At 40.2% G+C, this 22,571-nt stretch overlaps 1 protein-coding gene across 1 annotated transcript in view; it reads left to right on the top strand.

The window, feature by feature from the left end:
* Positions 1-19,096, top strand: part of LOC121187992 (complexin-2-like) — a 41,962-nt gene extending 22,866 nt beyond the window's left edge. Inside the window, exons 3-4 of the mRNA XM_041047451.1 lie at positions 12,728-12,903; positions 16,840-19,096. Coding sequence (XP_040903385.1) covers positions 12,728-12,903; positions 16,840-17,034 — 371 coding nt within the window. The 3' untranslated portion in view covers positions 17,035-19,096. The remainder of the gene's footprint in view (positions 1-12,727; positions 12,904-16,839) is intronic.
* Positions 19,097-22,571: the final 3,475 nt, after the last annotated feature.

Below are 22,571 nucleotides of genomic sequence, written 5' to 3'. Positions count from 1 at the left end.
CAGCCTGAAAAGTGAAATCAAAAACTGTGTGGTTTGGAAAGTTCACCTTTCTGCGTGTTTGCAGTTGGATTCCTCTCAACTACACCTACTTGCCACTCACACGGGGTGACAAGTAGGAGTTGTCTTTTTTGGAGGAAGGTGTTAACCAAAAAGGTTGAGTATTTGTTTTTGGTCTGAAATTCAAAAATATATAATTAAACAATTCATGATAAATTCATGATATAACTGCCCTCAGTGGCAGCGAAAATTATGACGACTGAAAAAACACAACCAATTGTTTGATCATGTTGAATCAGTTTGTTTTATATGAACCACAACAGGTGGTTTTACTGGATGTCGTGTGCCAGACTGTTTCTTTGCCTTCAGACAGGGCAAGTGTAGCTGTGCAAGTGTAAGATAAGCTAGCCGACTGCTGGTAGTGACATCATACATAGAGCACAGATATGACTTTGCACTGGGAATACAGTGTTCATGAGCTGCACATTCAAAAATAAAGTGTATTTTATTGGCTGTGTTGAGACGCACATTAATGCTGCATGAATAAAAGCAGCCCCCTGATACGTTTTAATGAGATGACTGTGTTGGCACAGCTGCGGAGGCAACACACAGCACTCTGGCAAACAAGGGCAGGCCATCCGACAGAAGTTTAACCCGGCTCAACTTCTGTTTCAACACAGCGTCATCTAGGAAAGGGCTTTACTGACCGGTTAGGAATGAGGAACAGTGCTCAGTATCAGTGATGCCCTCAAATTTAATTTAATCACTTTTTCAGTGTGAACATGCCACGGGCTTGAAACCTGCATAGAATTTCTTTGCAGTATGGACCCGAAGCACAGAGTTGGAGTTGGTGGAATCTACGGCTGTTGCTGGGGATGATGGGTAAAATCTGGGCTTTCGGGCTTTCATTTCTGCGTGTTTTCATTTGCATTTCGCACAACAGCCGAACAAAATCCCAAACGCTGAACATATTCCTTATTTTCTCTTTCGTGGGTGAGATGGCGACAGAGCGTAGCGAGCAGCTGAGGATGGTTATGCAGCCATACATACTTTAATATAACAACACAAAGCCACTGTATCACTAACAACATGCTGCAAATTTATTAGACTGCGAATGAGTGTGTCCACTCTTTGTGAAAGGATAGGACATGTTTTATTACATAGTATTACAAAGTTTCAATGGAGGGTTTTATACAGCTGAAGAAAGAGAGAGAAGCTGCAATTATTCAGCAGGCTCTGATTCACAGCATGAATCAGCTCAGCTGTATTTCAGTACCAGCTGTCATTGTGCTTCCAGACGGGCAAATAAGTCAGAAATGGAACTTCATATCAGAGTTTGTGGCCCGCTCTGTGACGAGACTTAAAAATATTTTGATGCTCACACATTCAGGGCATCTTTATTCATCTCCTGCACAAGTCAGAGTTGTGTGTTAAGGCCTGCTTGGCTTTGAAGTGGAGCATATTTAACTTTCTTCTGTGTTTGCACAAAAGTCTCACTGGATGTATAAAATATGAGGAACAGCTGGTGTCTTTATGAAATAAGGGAGACATAAGAAGTGAATTCAAGGGAAATATATGATCCCATTTTGATTTTCAAATTTTAAAATCCTTCTGCTAAGAAGACAGAATGATTCTTAAGCAGAGGGATGTAACTGTGGTTTGTGAGGACACAGATGGTTCACGGTGTTGACACTAGCTGCCATGTGAATATATCTTTTTATTGGTATTTTATTTCTGCACTCATAAAGAAAAAGTACTGTACTTGTAGTTAATTTGAGAATTTTACTGATACTTTCAGTACTAACATATTTGTGACAAATATATTTTTTGCCACTTTTATTTTTTTTTGTAAATACAGATTTTAAAGCACCTTATACAAAACATCAGAGGGAAATATTGTACTTTACCCGACATATGGTATTCACCACTTATTTAGCAGTTTTGTCTTCACTGATGGTGCAAGCATTGGGGGTGTCACTTGTTATTTAGCATGGTAAAACATGGATGGTGTAAAGCCCTTTCAGAATCTAACTGCAGATAATCAGAATTTATCAGGCACAGACTGAATGAAACAGAATGGCAGGTGTTGCCGTTTTTCCACACTTGCATATGTACATTTAGAAATTGTAACCTAATCCAAGCCATGCAGAGCTCCACAGTCCTACTCTGCATGTAAGCACTGCCTGTGCTCCTGCATGACCACTCATGCTGTGAGGGGGAATTGGCATGAATTGCATTTTCATATTCCACACGCTGAAAAAGCTCCAAAGCCACACAAATCCCAGCCACGGGTGATGGCGTGGAGGTCAGCGCGATCTCATGTTTGAGTAATGGTGTTAGTTATCATTGAAATCAGATTTCCCCCACGTGATTGATGAGTATACTGAGAGTGGCAAGAGAGGATGAGGCGAGGGTGATTATGCGTAGCGGGAAGCCATGGCTCCGTCAAGCTAATTCAGACTGAGGCTCTCCAAAGCCATCAGGAGGCACAGAGGATTGAATCATGGTTCCTGATATTAGCATAGAGACGGGAGGCAATATTGGAGCTAAAAGCATAACTGGGAGGGAAGAGGGAAGCAGAGCCTTGGGTCTTAGGGATCAATGTGCCTGCATAATGCTGGGAATACATACCCCAGGAGGATCTGAACCAGCTTAGCTCCATGGGGTTTTCGTGGTAATGCTTATTTCAGATGGTGACAGCAGCATCACGGTGTTCTCAAAAGAACTCAAGGCTTTGATAAGATGATTTACCTCAAACTGTACTGCAATTTGGGATTTGATTTAGATTTCCCATTTACCTAGGCTAATAAATGAAAGACTGATCTGAAGTCAGCGATTAAATGTTTTTCCTTAAATCCACGTGACAGAGAATTGGCTTTTTTTTTGTGGTGTCCCAATTCCTTGTTAATAAAGTAAACAACTTGGCTGATTAAAAAAAAAGTTGTTGACCCACTTGAAGAATTCCCAGCTACGAAACACTGAAATCCTTCAGCCTGTAAAGCTGTGTAGCTTCTGATTTTCTTTCCTCTATCGACAGCTCAGTGAGATGGAAATGCTGGAGGCTCAGATCTTTAACCTCGCACTGCTCGCTTTACGGCTGTGGTGTTTTTACTTTTTTTTTTTTTACATCAGTGCATATTTGGCTTCAGTTTTACAGTTTAGATGCAGCACTCTTTCAAGCAGATAGAGATGTCGACATCATCATCATAGCTGGGCTCATTGATTTTTTTTCTTTTCTCTTTTTTAAGATGACAGATCTGGAAATGGTGTAAAATGAAAGCCAAGTCCGAAGCTGCCATTGTCCTTAATGTGAAAGAGACTTTTAGCTGCATCGATGATGGAGAGTTTTATTGCAGAGCTGAAGAGGGAGCCGCATTAGCATCTGCATTCATGTGGGAAATACTATTTCTGAAAATGCAAATGTAGGTTTGATGGATTCTCCTAAACATAGCCTCTGGTTGCCAGATTAAATAAAACCCTTTTGCATTCATGCATGTGGAAGAACTCAGTCTTTTAACTTTAGGGCTCTCATCTAAGAACTTTTAAGAGCTATTTCCATGGAGAATAAAATAACATGTTTTTTGAAAGAAAAAATATGCTGTAACTGTGTAGGGGAACGGACATACAGCTCACATCTTTCCATAGTTTACACAAACATTTATCCCAACTTAATTACAAGACCACAAGAATCTGTTTTGGTCAGTTTTTCAAAAGAGCTGCAGGCACACTCCGTATCTCTGTGACTGAGGAAGTAAAGCAGAGGAGAGTAAGTTCACTTTCAGACATGTTTGATGTTTATTTTTAGGACCATTTGCATACGGAACAGTAACGGAGGGAGATGAATCTGTTAATTAGTTAACCTGTTAATTGGCTCCGGTATGTTAGAATTCAGGCGTGTTAGAAGTCACGTCCCAGGTATGTAGAAAGTGTATAAATAGAACATGAAAATGAAGTGAAGATTTTCAGGTAAATGTGTGATTCAATAAATCACCAAGCCAAAAAAAAAAAAAAAAAAAAGCAAGCATGTATAATAAACAGGTCCTTTTTTTCGCAGATTTTCTGACAGGTATTTTGAATGGCTCTGCACTGAAATCTGAATCATTGTGTAATAGTTCAAACTTTAATTTTAGAGAAACTTGTGAAAATATAAGACGGTTTTAAAATACAAAAAACTGAATACATAAACAATGAATAGCTTTCTATATGTTTGCTGTCTAACTGGACCAATGATTTGTTTTTAATTTGTCACTTGTACTTTGATCCTCTAAGGCAATTATCAGAGGCAATTATTCAGCTCCACAAAGATTAACGAATCTTTGTCACATCTAACTCGGACATAATTGCTTTCAGGTCTCGTACCTGGCAGAACAAAGCAAAAACTGCAGCGGCGCACAACAAGACAGTAATAATTAAGCCTTGAATAATTTGTGTGAGAAAGAACCAACGTGACCTCAGTGACTGGATTGATTGATATGCGTGGTTATAAAAACGCTTCAGCGCTAAGTTTAAAAAGTTTCTATATATTCTGTAAATTCTATATGTTCTGAAACAGGTGATGAATAAACACATTATCACACAAAAAATGTCAGAAGATAATGTTGTAAAGAAAATTGTCATGTTACTTTTATACATAAGCTGAACAGGTTGTAACAGACTAAGGTTGGACACCTAGAGGACATCATTTAAGCTGTTTCTCCAGGCGTTTCAGACTGATGTCAGGTGAATTACTTCCAAGGTTATTCACCATCAGGGATCACCAGCTTGATGCAGCCCATTGAACTGTCTAGACGTGTACGCATGATGTGAGCTCTAAGGGGAAATGACAGGTGAACGGACGTAAGTTTTCACCATGTTGTTGGTGTTTTATTCACTTTTTCAAAATAAAATGTTCTAACCAGGACACGCATGCTGTTGTACGCACAAGTGATTTCATCAGAATGTGAAGACTGAGGTTTTCTGTTTAAATAATAACCGATAAAGAAACGAAATATATTTAATTAGTGAAAATTAAACCAAGACATAGTCCTCGAATGTACAAAGATTTTGTACAGCTCTTCAGTACGTTAAGGAAGTCTGTATTAATGCTGTTGGTCAGGATCAGCCATAGCAGATCTCTTTTTTTTTGTTTGTTTTTTTAGAGGAGGAACCTTGAAACATTTGCTCAAGGACACTTCAGCAGCACTACCAGAGGCTGAACCTTTCAATCGATAATGTGACCTCAGCATGGCCAAACAGGTTCATGTGTTGTATGCGCTAAATGCAATGTCTGCGCACACGAACACAAGTGTTCCCTTTACATGTTGGAAGCACAAGTTTCCTTGAACCATGCCTAAAGGTTATTAATTGATTATCCACAAGCCTGGATCAATTTCCATTACTTAAACAACAATATATGATATAAAAGTCTTGCATAAAATCTCTGTCTCTAGCGTTTCACCTCCCCCATGACTCCGAGGTGGGTAGAGTCCTTGGTGTTGCTCGTGGTGCGTTAGCCTGCCGCAGTATCACCTCTGTGACTCATTACTGCAGTGACTCGAGAGTAATTGCTTATGAAGTTCTGCAATTGCTCTCCATGATCTCTGGCACGCGACCAAACGTGCCACCCCAAGCTGTCATGGGTTGTTAGAGCACGCTCCGACACAGAAAGTGCTTATCTGAAAAGCCAGAAGTCTATAAGACCTAAATTCCATACAGAGCCATATCATATAACGAGCCAGTGAACATCATGATGAAAGTGACAGCTAAAGTGATATTTGTCCTGGTGAGGTTTTATTTTAACAGGATGGAAATGCTCATTTCAACCATATTGTTATTTATCAAGCTGAATGTGTTTTTTTCTCCACAATTTAGTAAACTAAGAAATCCTCCAGTGAACGGATGTTTTGGTGACCTGCATTCTGTTTGCATGTGTGTGTGTGTGTGTGTGTGTGTGTGTGTGGATGGTTTGCCTCGTCCTTGATGCCAACCTCAGAGGTGATAAATGTGGCCTGTCCTTACTCGCTCATCACCAAGGCCAGCCTCTGTGAGGCTGTCTTTCAATGATAATGGTTGTGAACGGGTGATAAAGCACAGGCATGATGTACCTCAAGCCTCTGTTTCCCATGTACCCCAGAGATTTACTGATGCTGTGGATGGGAGGGTGGGGGGGTGGGGGGTGGCGTAGACACAGCTCACACCTCCTGTAAGTGTCTTCCCTCCATTTTGCCTCCAGCACATGAAAAATCGTTCTGCGTTTCTGTTCGGTTTTCCAAATCCTTCAACCGCTGACATCTTTTTAAATTTCCACTTCCTCTGCTCTGCTCCAGTTCATTTCTTCAAATCAGTTTTAATTGGTTTGTTGGCTGAATTCTAATTTAATTTCCACATAAAATTGCACAAAAACAATTGACATAATTTCCCCAGAATGATCATCAAATTTCAGTCTTATCTAAAAGCACATACTGCAACCTAATGGGACAGTAAAATATAATTACTACAAACAAACATCCGGTAATAAGGCTGGTGCTTGGCTGATGTTTACTCTTCCAGATAATGAAAAAAGTGGCTGATCAGTAAAACCTGCACAGTGTGACACACATTTATACTGTAACTATTGTCACCATCTTAAGTGTAGCAGTGATGTGAGCATGAATCCATGTGTTATGAAAATTTTTTTTCCACTGAAAATGTGGATGATATTTTCTCAAAAGAGCAGCACATGTTCCTCAGGCTATCAGCTCATCTACACTCGTCATTTCATGTGTCTCGTATCAAGACAAAATCCAGATGCAACTGAAAACACCTCTATTTACTCAAATTCGTCTGCGACAAATCCAGTTGCATCCATCTTGGTTTTGGAAATATGAAAACCCGGGATCAGAGCCACTCCACTCCCGAGTGTGGTGTGAACACTCCTGAAGCTGTTAGAGGAAGAAGAACGTTGTCCGTCTCTAATTCTTCTTGGACATATTTTCACTTCATCATGGTGTTGACATAATGAGACTATTCCCACTAAAGACAATTTTCTTCTCTACTTTCTTCAAAATAAGTTAATGCAGATGTTGTTTCTAATGTTTCTAATTCATTTTTGTTATTCAAAAGTAAACAGGAAAAAAGACCGAATAACGCATTTAAGCCACTAAGGACACGGTTATTGGTGTGAAAGTACAAGGAATGGAAAAGGCTCTGTGTCTTGCTCAAGGACATTTTAGAAGAGATTGAAGAGTATGGCACTTCACCATTCAGCAATGAAATAATCATTCAATCCACCCAGGTCAACTCTCACCCTCAGAAATATAAAAGCAACCTTCTGTATTGAATGAGGCTTTCTCCTCTTCCTCTCCCCAAAGTGTTGTTAGAGTTCTCCAAGGACAGCTGTGTTCCAAAAACCACACCAGTCTCCCTGATAGTCAATAGTTGTCAAGGACCATCACAGACGGCTCAGTGTGAAAAGTGACTCAGTGCTGCTCGAACAAAAGAGGCTTTTTTTTTCATCTTTTCAAGGGCTAACATTGATAAAACTCCGTGTAGGAGTTGAAACACATCCAAAGATCTTTTAAAGCATCACGATGCAACCATGACTTCTACATGACCTTTAAGAAGTTGGCTGAGATGTGGAAGTTTTGTCATTTTAGAAACACCCACGCTGATACCTTATCGCTGATACCTTATTCTTCTACCTCAGCAGCGCAGTATTTTCACCCAGTCACTGCGAATTCAAAATTTTCATCACCAGCTAGTCGTTAACCATGTCTGTTATTTGATGCTTGGTTGATGAGGATGTTTATCATATAGTAAATGTGCTGTAAAACCAAAGCACTGTGCTAAAAGAGGCTTTTTGTTCTCACTGTGGTCTCACGATCGTTGGACACCAGCCAAAGCTGCTAAAACATTTGAGATGCGACTTATGGAGGACACTAAACAACAGAAGAGCACAGCTAATATTTTCCGTCTGCTCTCTCTGTACCCAGCCATGTTAATTTCTGCTTCACAGTGAGCCTCCCTTGATGGTCTTTCCACTGGGTTTTGGGACCACCTTCCTCCCCAGGCCGGGGCAGGAGGCTGATGATGATGGTCTGCACCGCACAGCAGGTGCGGGCCGTGGGGGCTGAAGCAGAGACCTGTTGGTCAGCAGCCGTGGGACTGCTGAGGACGGGTGACAGATGGGAGAGCAGGAACACAGAGTCCTTGAGCTGGTCCCGCTGTTTCCTCTCCCTTGCTCTATTGCTTTTTTTTCCCCTGTGGTATCTCCCGTTTTCTCTCTCGTACACTTTCCTTTTTTATTTCATCTTCCTCTCTCTCTGATTCGCTTTTTCTTCCCTCCTCTCTCATTTCTCTTTATCTCTCTATTTCCCCTTAACTTTTCCTTGATATGAATTTCTCAATCATCATTCCCACTCCATTTCCTTAGGACTCCTTCACTGTCATTTCTTTCTTGCCATTTTCACTTTCTAAAATACCCCTTGTTCTCTTTTCTGCTCTTGTTCTCTTTACCATTGTTGCTAATTTTGTGTATTACTTGCAGCTCCTTATCACAGAATTTTTACTTTTATTCTGTCACTTTGCCGTGTTGGAGTGGGTATAATCTCACTCTCATTCTAGTTAACCTTATTCCTCTGTCCTTGTTTTTGTGTCTTTCTTCATTTTCACCTTTTTCTCCCTCTTTTTCTTTCTCCGTCCTTCTTCGTGTGCCTTTGGGCTCCACAGGGGACGCTTCTCATGTGGTCTCACTTGCCCTTCAGCATGAAACAAGCAAACAGTAACTTGTGGACATGCACAAATACACACAAGTGGAAGCCCAAATGCACCTGGAGGACACACACTCGATCTTACTCTGCACACTATACATGGACAGTCACTTAGAAAAAGCAGTACATTTTGTTCCCTCACATACACATATACATACCACACACACACACACACACACTGCACCACAGATTCTTCCAAATGCTCTGTCCTCATGTTTTCAAACATCCAAATCTAATGTCAGCCTTTACGTAACTCTGCACAGCCTAATCCACCGTGTGACGCGACCTTCTATAACTTCCGGTCTGTTCCCTGATCCCTTTTCAATCTCTGCTCTTCTTCCCGCTGAGCAGAGGAAGCCTTCTCCTACTTCAAAATTAGCCCCCAGGCCTCAGCTGACCTAAAAAGTCCCTTTAAAGCTGTAATGAGTTAGAACAGATAGCCAGTTCTCCATGCTCATGGCAGCGATGTCACTATACAAGTTAGGGATGATATTAATACTATAGTGTAACTGAGTGACTTAAAACATGGTTTTAGCCAACTTGAGAATGTCGCAGTTGGTCCACTCTCAGCAGCTCACAAACAGAGTGCCATGAACTTGGGTACAGACATGTACATCCATGGTTCTTGGACTTTGGTAATTCCCCTGATCCTTGTTGTCCCACCAGCAGGTTGACATTTACAGCTCAGAGTGAACTCTCTTAACAACTGGGATGGATTACCATGCAGTCTGAGGCAGACATAGTCTTTGTGAACTTTGGTGGTAAATCTATTTAAAAGTTTGGATTTCTTCCCAATGAGCATTACAACTGCTTGCTGAGTTTAGCTTAATCATGTCTCATGGCCAGAAGGACTCCAGTTAAAGCCTTTATTTGCTGCGGCCATTTAAAGAAAACAGGAAGTTACTTTGTACAACAACAAATACTAGAATTGTGAGGAATGACTTATTCATTGAGTCTGCTAATTAAGTACATTGAACTGTGTCTCAGTGTTTTTCTAACTGTAGCTGAGGCTCTCAGTTCCTCCTCTGGAGCTTTGTTGTTTTGCTTACCGCTCCCAGACTCCACAGCTGGCAGCGTTTGATGACACCGAGGCTTTTGAGAACGGCAACTGTCTCACGCTGCTACGCAGCAACTTTGTCACAATCAGACAAGCTAATTAGCCTTGAGCATCGAGATTAGTCATGTGGAGGTTTGAGAGAGGCTCTGCAACATGTGGGACAAGAGAGATGAAGTGGCATCAGTTACAAAGAGGTAAAAAATCATCATCAGTAGACCAAAGTTAAGGTGTACGTGTTTGGATAACACCAAAATTTACACGCAGAGACATTTATAAATCAGAACAAAAAGCACATCAGGCTTGATCCCATGCCGAAGAACAATTTCAGAGAAAATCTAAAAACAGAATAACTTCGTAAAGAAAGATAAAAACATCTTATTGGGGAATCTCTTTTTAACAAGCATACAATTTAATTGCGGTGTAATTTGACAAATCTACACAAAATTAAACACAATTCAACACAATTGTCACCGATCATGACTTTATGCATCAGATTGTTCAGACTGAGTCTGAGGGTAAAAAAACATATATATTCATATTATTTTATGGACTTTCTGGTATAAATTTGTATTGCAGTGGCAGTGCTAATGAGAAGATGAGAAAAGGTCATAATGACAGGAAGGTAGGAGGGTACAGTGAATCCAATAAAGTCAGAGCTCAGACTAGGTATCTAGTCTGTCGTGCTATTTTTAAATTGTAGACTCTAAAGTTTAATTTCAAAAGTTTCCTTCTTCAGCTTGGCCAGAGACAAATTTATTATCCCTGAAGTGATGGACATTCACCCTCAGAGTCTTTCACGGTTTCTGTGGAGACTGCTGCTCATACAAGATTTGGGAAATCTCTTAAAGCTACGGGCAACAAAGTCAGACAGAAGTTTACAGTCTTATTCAGCAGTTCCACTTTAGCCTGCGGCAAAGCACAGAGAGAATCTTTAACACGTATTATGAGTGGTAGAGCACGAAAGTAACTTTACCAGGCTCTGCTTTTTGAATGCAATACAAACATGTTATTGCTAATGAAAACCAGTTGTTCCTTGTTTCTTGCAAGGAAACTCTTTACTTGGCTAATATTTTGAAGGTCGAAAATGACCTTTCAGGCTAATGTCTGATATGTGATGACTTCATGCCTTTAAATGAATTGATTCTATGTGAATCAAATACTAAAAAGGCACAAACAGTTGATAGAAAAATATAAATTTAACAGTGTGTGGTTGAGAGTATAACTTAAAAGAAGCGATATAATATCCTTGGATTGGTTATAAAGTCAGTGAATGCATGTCATTTGGACAGCACAGGGTCTTAATGCCACCTTAATGGCATTTCATGTCACTGTACGTGCTACACATGTCACAGTTGACATGAAAAAGCCTTGAGATAACAAACATAATGCTTTCACAAACATGCCTGCATGTCATGTGTTGGGAACACGAAAGAGTTCACGAAAAAACAGGAAACATCAACATGTCTGTTTATTAATTAGCAGTCACTCTGCTCCCCATGGCCGAGGACTGGGGCTTGTCCTGGTCCGTCAACACGGCAAGTTCGGACTGTAGCCAAGAACCTCAAGGTCAACGCTGTCTCATCAATTTCACAGCTGAAGCAGATGGCTGTGTCTTTGAGTTTTTACTCCAGAGAGCCTGCGAGGCGAACCATAGCAGCTGAGCACAGACCGGGGTGCAGACCGAGGCGCTAATGGTGAAAGAACCATACTCCAAACTCAGGGCAGGGAGGGGGGCCGGTGTATTTCAAATTTGCCCGGTGTGGTCCAGGAGGTCCACTTCTCATTAAAATCAATTTCCTTCCTGTGAGTTGGAAGTGAGCAGAGAGTCGTGGGTTCAGGGTGTGTCGGGCACTGGCTTGTTTCCAGCCATTGAGCTGGAAAGAAGAGCTAATGCCTCTGGAGCGAGAACACACAGCCATGGCCCTGTGTAAAGGCAATGTGCAAAAGCACTGCAGGAGCAGCTCAACACGAGGGCTGACTCTCAAGATCAGTCTGTTCAACATCCTGATTTGAACTGTTGCCTTTCAGGTTGTTATGGTTTAAAGAATAACACTTGTATGTGTTTTAGAAGGGTTTTACTTAACTAGCAAAACCCACAATGCTCTTGCTGCTGAGAGGACATTTGTTTGGAAGTACTGTTTCCGGCGGGGGATATGCATCTTTTCCTCTGTGTGTGTGTGTGTGTGTGTGTGTGTGTGTGTGTGTGACTGACACACACCTGTGAAAACACTTTCGCTCAAGCACAGCAAAATGGCACCGGAACAGGAACTGACAAAACAAAATGTGTACTGTGAAGGGTCATCCATCGCTCTCTGTGGAAGCTGTTTCCATGTTATACAAGAGTGAATAGCGGCAAATGTCTTTTTCTGAATCCTGACAGCTCCAACAGTTTTGCTTTATCTAACACGTGCAGACAGGAGATGAGATCAGTTGCAGAATGAGACAAAGTGTCTGTTTGCCACGGTCCTTTCAACAGTACTCCAAGCCTTTTGTTCTCAGGTCTTGACCCCTGGTCCAAGTGGACGCTTTGCATGAGGATGTAAATTCCTGATGGAGATAGCAAAGGTCCAAGTGAGCGGCACAAAGGCAATCAAGAGAATTGCTAATAATTCATTGCATGTCTTTTATCTCAGGCTCTTGTTGATGGCACTAATCTCTTGTTCTCTCTGTTGTCAGACACTTTTGTCTTTGGTTCAGTCGAGGACAGATTGTGTCCCTCTTTCACTGGCCTGAAACAGAATTGAAATACAAAGCAATGCGTATTGAATTATCTAAATCTTAGATATACCACTGTGCACATCAAATGCTTAGCAACAGCCCGATAGCAAAGATCCATTATGTGCAATTACCGTGAATTGTCAGTGTCACTCGTTAAAAGATTTCTGCTTGACATTTGTTTGATTTATCACTTTTCTCTCTGTCTCTCTGTTGCAACCACCAACAACAGGGGCCACCAAAGACATGGGCAAGATGCTTGGTGGGGAGGAGGAGAAGGATCCTGATGCTCAGAAAAAAGAGGAAGAAAGGCAAGAGGCGCTGAGGCAACAGGAGGAGGAGAGGAAGGCCAAATATGCAAGAATGGAGGCGGAGAGAGAAAACATCCGACAGGGCATCAGGGATAAGGTAAAAAAAAAATACCTCAATCCGGCTACTTAATGAAGTTTGGAAGAAAGTTTACTCCCTTGTTTATTCTGTCGAGCTTCAGGTTTTACAGCATATCGTCACTGAGGCAACACCACCATTTTCAAGTAGCTGCATATAACAATATAATAACTTAACAGGTGGGGGATTGGGTTGCTTCTACTTTGTACTTCATACTTTGTATGATCCTGGATTAGAACAGGCTCACCATACATTCAGGCTTTAGCTTTAAACCTGTTTAAAACTGTTTGTAAATTCAGGTGTACGATATGCTATTCACTTAACACACGCAGGATTTCTCTGTGATTAAATTCACTTGTCGAGGCTTCAAAGGGATTTTTTTCTGACTGACCCTTTTTTTGTCTCGTCAACACTATCACGTCTTTGATAAATTCATGTTTGATATTTAATTAATCTGTAATAAAATGTTAAGTGATGTACCAAAGTATCTGTGGTTTGCAGTGAAAAATTGCTCTTGACATTGCTAATATTTCATAGAGTATTTGACTTGAACACCCTTTGAGGGCTTTCAAGCTGAGTTTAAAACTGTTCCATGTGCAGCCCTTGTAAAACTATCCTTGGAGTTTGGAGAGTGGCTCTGCACTCCACCGAGTCCCAGCGATTCTTTAGTTTAGTTTTGGAACAATTCTGACAGAATAGAGGGGAGGGAGTAAGAGCGATATGACAGCATATCTTTGGAAAGTGTTTGATTACAGCGAATTGGATAGGGGCTGACTAAGCGTGACTGTCTTCACTTCAACTGACGCAAGCCTTTGTTACTGTGGAAAAAGTCTGAGAGTGGCAGAGAGACTGAATAAGACAGATTGCAAGAGAACAAGACAGAGCAGCGCAGAGGGAGAGCAGAGAACATGGGAGCAGAAGGAGCAGAGCAGATATCCATCGACCAATCACGCCAATGTTTATTCTGTCAGGAAGAAACATTTGTCAGGTGTTGAACTAAGACCTCTGATTCTCAAATCTTTTTCAAAAGTGCCACCAATCATTCAGCCAATCAGGCAAATTTGTTCCATCTCCTTCTGCCGACATTTGTTTTTGATTTGAAGGATGAATAATTATGATCCTTTATCAGCTGTCCCTCATATTCTCGAAAAAACACGATTTTTGAAGAAATATGCCACCAAATGTGGCAGCTGGAGAACGGTTAAAGTACTGTTAATGTTCAGTCAAAAGACTTGATTAAAGTCAAGATCATTAGCATCTCTAAATAATAAAAATGCTTATGCTGATTACTGATCTGATCTTTGTCCAGGTGCACTGGTTGTGATAATCATCTAGTGTAAACATTCAGCTCTTCATTTTCAAAATCTTTGCATTTCTCAATAATCAAGTCTTCAGGCTCAGGTCACTCATACCCCCCAAAAAACCTTTTTTTGCTTGGGAGCCTTTCTTAAAAATCTCAAATCTCTCTTGACAAGAGGATGTTTAGTCAGGACAGCAGATATTACTGAGCGGGATGCAGACTTTAATGAATGGCAAACAGAAAAGCTGAAAAGCTGTTATGTTTGCATAATTTCTGAAGTTGCTGTTCCTTCAACAACCCCGCTCTTCCCCCAACAACCCCGCTCTTCCCCTGCTAAGATGCTACCACGCCCCCCACACACATCCTCACAGCAGAAATGAACACGAGCAGACCTCCTATAAGATATTTATTGCTCCAGAATCACATTAACGTGAACCAAGGAGGTCACGGATTTCATTTTCCACACATCTGCCTCAAGATCATCCATCCCTCAGCCTTTTTGACCTTCCTGTACTCTGTGACCTTTTCCTTGCCGTCCAGCTGTATTGATTTTGCTTGCACTGGGACCACACATGCACAAAATATACACTGAGCACAAATCGACATGGTTAACGCCAAAACAAAGGCTACATGGTTTTTTAAATTGGAGTGAGAACTAATCTCAACCACCCTCCATCTGTTTAGATTCATAAAACCTTCAGGTTCCATTAAGGAAGCAGCATTTAAACTGACATGCTGCATTAGTGGAGACAGTAGCTGTCTCAGCCTGTCCAGACTTGTTTGTTTCACATTGTTGTGACTGTGTGAAAATCTTGTATCTCCAAAATATGAGTTTTTCACCATAGACAGCTTCATTTCTAACATAATGTGGAGATTTTTAGATTATTCACTGTTTTTTTTTTTTCAAATGCTGATCAGTCCCAAGAGTCCATATTCCCTACAGGAGCCACATCTTATAGTCTTCATCAGCAGATGGAGTTAACAAGAAAGAAAAGGGAAATATTTTCTAGATATTTTTTTTGGCATATCACGTCCAAAAATCTAAAACTGATTTCATGGTAACATTCAAGTAACAAATGTAAATTTTGCAGCTTTGCTGCCACCACAGCAAAATCATCAAGGAATGCACTATTTTACTTTTACATAATCACATCCTATGATATTTCTTCATCTAATTTCTTTCATACTGTTTTACTAAATAGTAAAGAGGAGAAAAATGCATACGATTGTTGCAATCAAGGTGCTGCTGAAACACATTTTCCAACAGTTGTTGCTCTCTTTAATGTTGTAAATTACAGTTTTGTGCTTTTTCTCCACCAAACACACTCTTGATTTAATAGTCTGTTTGGGCCCACGGTTTTTTGAGCTTATATTTAGCCTTGTCCAGCACACCCGCTGCGTGCCTCTGCCTTTAATTGGTACATAAAATATCCAGGAAGGTCAAATTAGAGCCAGCAGCAGTTAAAGCTTCCATGCTCACTCACAAACAAACAAAACAGAAGAAGGAAACCCAAATTTTAGCTCAGCTCCATCTCAACATCTAATTGCAGAAATGGCTAATTGCTGTTCATGCAGGACCCACAGTATCTGCTCTTAGCTTCGTGTGGGAGCAGCCTGAAGCCAATTTGTGCAAATGAAGAAATCTGAATTACTTTGCAGGAGTACTAATCATTTTCAACCAATTTACCTCAAATGCGTGAAATGATCATGTCACGTCTCTCGCGTTTCTATCTTTAGAGTTAAAATTGTCATGTCAAATTGACATTTTGAAGTCAGTCACAGTACTCACAGGAAGTTTCTCCAGCAGAGCAGGGAGCAAGCACTTCGCTTCCTGTTTACTTTTGAAGTAGCGCAGTTATTTAAGGTGCCTCATATCTGCACTTTACAAAGCTTCTCACTGAATCAAGAAATTAAAGTGCTGCATAATCAGACATGAGAGGCAGAAGTTAGAAAAATGGGCCATTTGTACAGGTACAGTCTGCAAAGTTAGGTTAGGTTTAGGGTTCATGCAACAAAGAGGCAATCAAGCTGACCAGAGGAGCACTTCAGAGCTATTAACCTGTGGTTCTAGAGCAAAAATTAAGCATGGGAGTGTCTGGCTACAGCACAGACATACCCTGATTAAAAGAAATGTAATAATAAAAAATAAATAAATAAAAAATTCAGAGAAAGTTTACAGTAAGAACAAAACCAGAGTATGACGTACAGTAAGTCGGTGCTGCATTTAAAGCACTTTCAGGTCCCATGCGTAATTGCTTTCTAGCTGAGAGTTGGATGATAAGATTGATATCACTCTCATGTCAGTGCACTGGTTTAATACCCTCCTGGCTCTGGTTTTATAGGCAGCGCAAAGAAATGATCTCATCTAAATGTCAGCAAGAAAGTGCATAAGTGTATTTCCCAAAATGTCAAACTGCTCCTTAAAGATTTTGTTGAAAATGCTACCCCCAACCCTGACTGCAGAAATTTACTAATTGAGAAAACAAATGGCATCATGGGATGAATAAGAGGTCAAAGGTTGACTTAAAGTTGGCTTAAAGTTTCACTTTAAAGTTTCAATTTAAGCCAACCACCCAAACACCACAAGAGAATTAAATCCTACTCTGTTGCGGCTTAATAATGTGGTTGTCTGTTTTTCTTTTGTCCTTCCTGTGTAGTACGGCATCAAGAAGAAGGAGGAGAAGGAAGCCGAGGCAGCGGCTGCTATGGAGCAGGCCTCCGAGGGCAGCCTCACCCGTCCGAAGAAGGCAGTTCCCACCGGCTGCGGTGACGAGGAGGAAGAGGAGAGCATCGTGGATACGGTCATGAAATTTATCCCAGCCCCGCTCATGGATATGTTCAATAAAAAGTAACAGTGTTTTGGGTGAAACATGATTAACTTCTTACAACGTTCATCTAACCAATGCCGTGCCACCCTACCCCGCCCAAACCTGCAGTCACACCTTTCTTCAACCCCCGTCCTCCTCCCCCTTCAGCCCAGCTTCTAAGTGTCCTGGAATTGTGCAACATGTCATGACTTTGCCCTTGAGTTAAAATATCTGATCTCTGACGGTGGTACTTACTTTGTAATCTCTCAAACAGAGCATCTTCCATCTTCTGATAACCTGTGATATACTCTGTTTTAAAAAGTATGTAACACCTGAGCAGATCCGGTGTCTTTACTTCAAGGCCAACCAATGTCATGTTTTCAGAATGTCCAGCGCTTAGAAAAAGACCAGATATCATTCATCATCCACCCTTTTTGTTTGTAAATAGACTCGGGATATAAAAAAAAAAAAAAAGAGAACTATATATGAGTGAAATATGACATATAACAAGATGACTAAGAGTATAAGCCATATTTTTAACTTTTAAGAAATTATCCAAATCATATCAAAATTTGATTGAATTTTCCTGTTATGTTCTTGCTAATATTTGATACATACAATGTATATAAATACTTGCATTTTTATTGGTTCTCCGTTGTGAGGATTCACCCCATAAACTGTCCCTCATGTTCTCATTGGTTTACTGTGAATGTGTAAAATGAGCACTGGTGAAGTCAAAGGGACATCTGTAAAACCAGAAAGTGAAGGAATTAATCATTTGAAATGAGACATTTTTGTTTTTGTTTTGTTTTACAGTTTTTTTTAAGCATGCAGTAAACTTTGGTGAAGTGAAGTACACATATGGATACCATTTTATTTGTTATTATGAAGCGAAATATATTGATATATATGAGGCAATAACTTGTTTTCCATTTTTATTTAATCAACATTTGTCCACCATGTACAGTAGGCGATAACTGACTTTGTGTCTGAAATGTTCTTCCATGGGGAAAACTATAAATGTTCTCTATACCTAGAGTTTGTCTGAAATCGGTTAGATGAAATTCTTACTATAAATTCACTTGCTATACATATATGTGGTTTAAAAATTCAGTTTTATGTCCAGTGGCAGGTGTCACTCACTCTGCTTTTGCAATAGGACGAGTAAAAGTTTGACCAGGCTAGCTGATTTTGACGTGTGTTAACATTATCATAATTTTTCTGTAAAAAAGAGAAACTTCACAAAACACAACTATGTTGTGAACACACTATATGTGAACAGACAGTGACGATAGTGCAATATATTGTTCGAAATGAAGTTGTCCTGTGTCCGTTGGTTTAACTGATGGGAGTAAAGTCCCAAATCGGCAATAACAGACAATCTTCATTGTTGTGTGTTTAAACTTACTCCTTAATGTGTTAGTCGATGTTAAAGACACAGACGTGTCTTCATAGTGACAGTGACGCGTTTGTAGGTCAGACATATTTGATTAAAAAAAGAGAAAAGGGGGAAGGTGGGACGATTTGTGTCATGTCGTAAAAACTGTTCAGTCATGTCACAAAACGAGACGCACAACCAAGATTTTTGTTCTCAATCACAAACCAAAAGGTGAAATCAATCTGCAGGTTTTCAGAGGCAGGCGTTAACATGAAAGCTCCATGACCTTAACACAGAAAATGTTTACCTGTCCCACAGTGCCCAGTCTGTCCTACAGGTAATTCAGTGTAATGGCACAAATTTAAAGGGGGTCATATGAGGATAAGATCCAGTTTTTCTTCATATGCCTTGTTTTATTTATTTCTCCTTCATTCCACAGTGTCTTGTTCAAACATTCCAGATATTTCAGACATTCCACCAGACTTGTGCTGGTAACACACAAACTTGGGTATTTACAGTAGGCTTCAGTCAATGCCTTGTTAGCCTACAAGTACACCACAATGAAGAATTTAAATCTGATGTTGTTATAACCTGAAAGTAGAGGCTACTGTGAATCTAAGATACACAAAGATTCATTACATGACCAAGTAACAGCAGAGAGTTATTGTAGCTGCCATGTATTAAAAAAAAAAAAAAAAAAACCAAATGAAATCTAAGAGAAAGCATAAATGTGCTATTAGCAGTGATCAGTTCAATCTTGTGATAAGTTTTGTTAGAAAATGTTTTTGTGATCCACATGTGCACAGTAGCTGTAGGCGTAATTAAGGTTTTCTAAACCAACTTTTTTGCCACGTTGCCATTGTTTTTATTAAGCTAGCTAAAAATGAAATAACACTAATTCTGAACTTGTGCATTCATGTGGCATAGACATGGCTAATTTAGCTTTTATCAGCACTTTGTGAGCTCTGTGAACATGTTGACTATATTAAAAAGAAAAAATATATATATATCCACGGACACAGTGTGGTAAGGTCACCCGTAGAGCACATTATTGAACTTCCTGTGATTTTGATGTACTTGTAAACTGCCTTTGCCAGCCTCTGTTTAAACAGTGTGTTAGCAGATAGTTAGCATCCGATAGATATGGAACCATCAACAACACTCCATTATCAGAGCATTATCCAATCAAACCAAAGAATAGTGGTGGTAGTAGTAGTAGACTTAGACAAGAGGTTTCATTCTTAGTTACTGCATATGTTATTTATTTTGAAGTTCTCAGGTATTTTAGCTTTAAGTTTAAATAGACATTTAAACCATAACTAGCCTTCTCTTATCGTATAATTAGCCTTCTCTGCCAAAATCTGAACAGTTTCATTGCCAGGGGCCTACGAAGCCTGAACCAACTTTTATTTATGAATAACATATCTCTTGTTTCGCCCAAGAATATTCTAGAAAGCTACGATTACTGCCCCTGTATAGGACTTTCCCAGCATCATATGCTTCATCAGTGTGTGCAGTCCGTCAGGCTACCAGTGAGTATTTTCCAAACTGGCGTGCCCTGAAACCAGATCACTCTTTCACTAACGCCATCATAAATCCATTTATCATTATCTTGTAAATGCCAATTGATTGCGCTGCAAATGGCTTATAAACCACTGCCCAAACAAACTGCCCAAGTCATGCGTAATCAATATTTTGTCGTCCACTAGATGCCGCGTCAGGAAACCACTTCAGTTTGACATCGCTCATTTGTGCCGCTCATACAGCCATTAATATGATAAAAAAAAACTGCCTGAAAAATATGCCACTTAAAAAAATTACTCCTTTGATGTGACTTGAATGTAATCGTCTGATGTTTCTCCTCGCATCTGTCTTTCTCTGTTCTGTACGTGTTGAGAAGATGCTTTCCCTGGTGCAGTATTTTTCTCTTTCTTGTCTGTAGCCGGTCCTGTTTCTGTCCTCTGGTGATTGGTATTTTGACACAAAAAGAAGAAAAAAAAACCTGTTGATTTTAGTACATTCTTTTGTACTGCGAAATCTTCTCACCCTTCTCCCTCCTTCTCTCTCTCTCACTTTCTATCTCCCTCTATGTTGACAAAATGTATGCATGCTTATGGTGTGCGATGTAGGCAAGGTTGTTGATATACTCGTTTTGTGTCCTGTGTGTTTCAAAGCTCCACCTGTTAGCCTCACTGCATGCCATTTTAGACAGAGATTTCAGTCTGTAACTTTCCTGCAAAAATGGAATCACCGCACACTCTGAGAATAAAGTGATTTCATATAATTTTTCATCGTCTTGTGTTTCTGCATTCAAACAGTTCTGCAGCTGACTTTTGGCTGCTGTGTGTAAAATTAAAAAATAAAATAAAATAAATTTAAAAAAAGAGTTCTCATAAATACATATGGAAGAAGACATGCAGTGTACTTCTGGTTTGGGAGGCAACATCATTCCTGACTTGTGAGACTGAGACGTGGCGTGCAGTCATATCCCATTGCATGGCATTCGTTAAGGAAGTATGTGCAAAGACCTTCAATGTATATCACATGTTACTGTTTCTGTCTTTCATCTCAACATGGCTATTGTGCATTTTTTACATTTATTTTTTTTCTCAGAAGGAATTTCAACATCTATTCAATAAAAGCAAAAAGGGCTGTAAACAGAATGCACTGTGTCGTTCAAATCGTGGTTGGAGGGTTTTTCAAAAACAGACCTGCCTTGTGATCGTGTCACAGTGAGTGCACGGCAGGAACATCAAAGTGACTCAAACAGCATCTCTTTCATAGCTGTTTGTCATAAGTGGGTCTGTGATATGGGTATCAGCAAACCTTTCACATCAAACAAATCCTCTGAAAGGATCATTCAGGAACGCCAAGCAGTGATTAGCGATGGCAGTGACTTCCAGGTTGGGTTTAAATTCCAGCACAGAAAGGAGGTCGACATTACAATCAAATTAATTGATTATGGTGCTTTGATATTTTCCAGTTTATTGCTTGTCAGAGTTTTGGGTTGGATTTTAAATGAGCGTCTTTGAGAAGGTTGCCGGCATCACCTGTCATTTACCTTCCACTCATACATGTGTAAATTTCACTGTTAAGGGCTGGCTGCCATGTCATTCTTATCTGCAGTGCAACTGTGGCTTTTAGAAAAAGCCACAACTCTTTTTTTTTTTAAGAAAAATTTAACACTAATTTATTTAGTGGTTCAGGTTGTACATAAACCTGTATTTTCACTGTTCTGTTGCATCAGACATCTTGGTTGTATGCTGTCATGCTTCAAAAAGCACATGTGGCTGGCAGCACACAGGAGGAAAAAAAATCTTTCTCATTGTCTGTTGCAACAGATGTTGAGTGATTTATGCTCTGCTGGTTCCTCAGCACAAACAACCCCATCCCACAGACAGGCTCTTATTATTAGCTCGGTACCTGCAGCAGAGATAAAAGTATCTAAGTTTAACTATTGAATGCAATCTCCAGCCTCCACCCAAATGAAAAGCCATTAAAACTCCCGCTCTGACCTCCAGGTTGCTTCTGGACATTAAATCTGCAGACAGTCCACAACAGTAAATGAAGCTATAAACAAGATCTCAGGATGATTTTCAAAGTAATTATTCCTTTAATATTCATGCGCAAAAGCTTCAGTATGATTAAGGTTTGGTTAAGAGCAGCAGCAGTTGTTGGTGTTATGGAAGAGGTGAAGCTCTCCAGCACAGACAACATTATACAGCTATTTTCACAGGATGAACTGTACCAACCATAGCCGGTTAATTTGATATTTAAAATTGGTGGAGTGTCCCTTTAAACAATACCCTTCCTGCTAGAATACTGAACATCAGCACTGGACAAACACTGTGTCCTGCAGAATCATCTAAAATGTAATTCCCAGTAACTGGGCTGATGTAACTTTCTCCAGTGGACTTCCATGATGGTGCCGAGCTGCTCAGTTTGTGACAGAACTGCAGAGCCTCTGAAGGTTTCACTATGCAGCTGCTTTTCCTCCACTTCAGGCTGTTGAGGACACACAAGGGTCTTGGCTCCTCCTTTGTAATAAAAGTCCACAAGTTTCCCTGCAGGAAATGGAGGTATAAATCAATTCCATTAGTATTCATACTCTGAGGTAGTCTTTTCAGACCGAGCTGCCTCTGTGCTCTCTGAGCAGCACTCGGGCTGCAGGGGAGTCATGGCTCTATTGGTAGACAAGCTACAG

Source organism: Toxotes jaculatrix, chromosome 10 (genome assembly GCF_017976425.1).
Source record: "Toxotes jaculatrix isolate fToxJac2 chromosome 10, fToxJac2.pri, whole genome shotgun sequence".
NCBI classification, from domain to species: domain Eukaryota; kingdom Metazoa; phylum Chordata; class Actinopteri; family Toxotidae; genus Toxotes; species Toxotes jaculatrix.
Note: the sequence above shows the minus strand (reverse complement) of the source record. Positions and strands in the feature narration are given on the sequence as shown.